This window comes from Temnothorax curvispinosus, unplaced genomic scaffold (genome assembly GCF_003070985.1).
Source record: "Temnothorax curvispinosus isolate PA1 unplaced genomic scaffold, ASM307098v1 QBEX01001769.1, whole genome shotgun sequence".
Lineage (NCBI taxonomy): Eukaryota > Metazoa > Arthropoda > Insecta > Hymenoptera > Formicidae > Temnothorax > Temnothorax curvispinosus.
Window position 1 is genome coordinate 21739 of NW_020211549.1, and position 3283 is coordinate 25021.

The 3283-nt window shown below is 31.6% G+C and overlaps 1 protein-coding gene across 1 annotated transcript; it reads left to right on the forward strand.

Moving 5' to 3' along the window:
• Nucleotides 1–286: 286 nt before the first annotated feature.
• On the forward strand, nucleotides 287–1270 carry LOC112468276. The gene is made up of 3 exons (XM_025037398.1): nucleotides 287–339; nucleotides 562–749; nucleotides 831–1270. Exons 2-3 carry the CDS (start codon nucleotides 585–587, stop codon nucleotides 999–1001), a joined length of 336 nt encoding a protein of 111 aa, XP_024893166.1. The 5' UTR covers nucleotides 287–339; nucleotides 562–584; the 3' UTR covers nucleotides 1002–1270.
• Nucleotides 1271–3283: the final 2013 nt, after the last annotated feature.

A 3283-nucleotide genomic window follows, 5' to 3' on the forward strand; every position in this document is an offset into this window, starting at 1 on the left:
TGTAATCATGTGAAAGTATATTTATAAGGTTAAAGATAATCATATATAAATATATACTCTATAATGGATCTATCCATATAAATTTGTATAACTGTTATAAATATTCTTCTATTATATTATTTTACTTGACAATATCAAATTAATATAAAATATATTATTTTTAGTTTCAGTTTACACAATTGCGTTGTAAGTCCGACTAGAGGCCTAGATAATCAAAGAAGCGACATTGAGGGCACGCTTGCTGATTGGCTGACCGCGGCACCAATCAAAACCGAGGCTATCGGACCCGCAGCTGATTCCGTGTGCACGTGTGCAAAGTAACGTGTTACATCAGGTTAGGTGAGTGAAAAAGATTAATATATTTTTAATATTATTAAGAAAAAAATTGTAGGACATTCGTGAAGTTTTTGGGACATCGTAAATATATGCATTTTGTGTGGATGAGGGCTATATCATACAATAATCAGTAATATATTTCTGTTTACTTGTAACTAATTAAGAGAAAATGTGATCATATTTTTAAATATTTTTATAAACTTATTACATTCGTCGTCTTTATAGAAATCAAGAGTTTGTGAATAAAGATGGTAAAAGTGTGTGAGGTATTTGGTTGTACAACAACAGAAAAAGATGGACTATGTATGCATAAATTTCCTAAGAAGAATGTGGAACATCGAAATGCGTGGGTAGCTTGGATTACTCGTAACCGTCCCGGGTGGAGTCTAAAATGTAATAGCAGAGTTTGTGAGGTATGTTATAGGATTCATAAAATATTGAAACATGCCTTTAGATGTGTGTATGTTTATCATGTATTGTCTATTTCGTTGCAGTTGCACTTTGTTCCTGAGGATTATGTAGAGAACACAAGAGGAAATGGAATTCTTCGAAGGCTGAAAACATCTGCTATTCCCTCATTGCAAGTAGAGGGAATTGAAAATAGTGAAAATCATTGTAATACGAAAACTATATACGAAGATTTCGACAAACTGTACAATGCTTGAAAGATGTAACAAATATCCCTATTATAGGTAGTAAAGAAACTCATTACTATGACACAAATTTCCTCTTGCTCCAAAGCAACTAGTTATGACACTGACATTTCAGTGGATGAGCTCGAAAGTATTAATATAAATTTCTTTGACGTGTCAAAACAATTGGCAACTGAAAAATGCCAAAAAAAGGAGGTTAAAACATTCATGGAAGCTTCATCAGCTATTCATGTACATACCAGAACTGACATATGTCCATTTAAACTTGTTAGATAAGTGGGAATAGCCAATCATATATGATATTGCTGGAGCTGTGATACATAGCATTAAGAAAGTGTGCAATACTTGTGATGTATGTTTTAATGCTGTATTATGGCAAGGTCCTAATAATCATCCATATGGATTTGTTATTGATTTACATGATTATAAGGATGGTAAATTATATAAAGTGTCTGACGATTGTTTCAAAGCTATTATGAAAGCAGAAATAACGTTTCGACAACTTAGAGACACTCTAAAAACAATAACTTATATAAACATCATAAACTTTATGGTTGAGAAACTGCAATACGTGTGGGATGGAACATATATTTCATCTTGCCATAACATCGGTCACAAAATCCTGACTAGATTTTTTACAATGAGATTAAGAATGTATCCATTTTTAAAAAAGGCGTGTTACCTGAGTGAATTTCGTTTGTATCGTAAAATTGAAGCCTCTTTTCCGCGATGCCGATTGGCTATCTCGATTGATTGCCGCGCCGTAGCTTGCTTCATCCCGTGAGGGACTGTCATCGCGGAGTGTGGCGAGTTTCGTGCGTGTAGTGCGTCGTGTGTGTCATGATGTGACAGCTCGCGTCGTGTCGTGAGGTTAATCGTCCCGCGTCGTGTCGCGATTATTATATAATAGTATAATGTTAAAGCTAAATAGCGCGCGCTAAGCGCGCGCGTCTGTAGTGTCTAGTTGTTTAAAACAAAAGGAGCAGTAATCCCAAGAAAAAAAAATCATATACAATAGCAAGACTATGGCTATGCATGCTATCGTTTAATGATTTACAAGAACATAGTCGATCTCTAATCAACATAGTTTAAGTTAAGAAAGTAATTTTTTTTTTTGCAACATTAAAGAAATTTTTTTTATTAAACAGTAACAGCATTAATTTCTAAAAAATGTTTTATGTTGCAAATATGTTAATATGTGCAATTGTTTTGTATAAGATCTTTACCCAGTAAGCAAAAAATCATTATTTCAATGTTATTGCAACGATATTCTAGAACTTGTAATGTTGTTAAATATGTAGTTCTTAATGTTGTATAGAACATCATTATGAATATACTTTGACCACGATTCCGCAATTTCAGTAATGTTGAAATGGGAGTGCCATAACGTTGCAAATAACATTTTGCTAAGGTTTTTCTATCATTCCTGTAACGTTTTTGAGATAAAAATTTAAACGAACTATCAACTTTATTACAATATTATATTAAGATTACCGTAATATTAATTCTAACGTTTATTTAAAGTTATTATTGATATTTTATTTTTATTTCAAGGAGTATGTATTTATTTTCAATAAAATGCACTACACTAATTACCATAAAAAAGTAGTTTTATTTATATGAACAAATATATACATATACATATACATATATAGGTTTTATTATGAGATTTATTTCGTGTGCCAATTATTTCTGCAAATTATCTCTGCCAATTATCTCAGAAAGTATTAATTCTAGGAAGGGATTTTTGAAGTCAACCTTCGGATAAGGGAAATTAAGGTGCCTTCTAACTCTTTTTTAGGCAATGTGATACAGGTGCTCTAGTTTAATATAACTCTTTTACTATTTTTTTCCAAACTCTTATTCTTTCCTTTTAAACAGATTATTAATCTTTCCAGATCTTTACCAAACAGTTGCTGAAAAATAAGAATTTCTCATTCAACTTCAGAAATATTTGTAACATCTTCAGTGATTTAGTTTATGTATCAAAATATATTATGTCTGTTAAGTTAGCACCCCTCCCCCTCCGCAAAAAAAGCAGAATAACACATATGTAGAAATTAAATGCTTTTTATGTGCTAATTATGTGTTCTATTCACGTTTTTTGTGCTCGAACGGTTTCATGGAAAATTGCAATTAAAAGTGGGGATGCTGGCTTAACATAAGCTAGCACCCCTACTCATTAAAATTATATTAAAAAATAAAGTACTTAATACAGTACAATTATGTGCTTTTTATGTGCTTTTAAATGTCTCAAACCAAATTAGTTTATCTGTAATAGTTTAAAAGATATA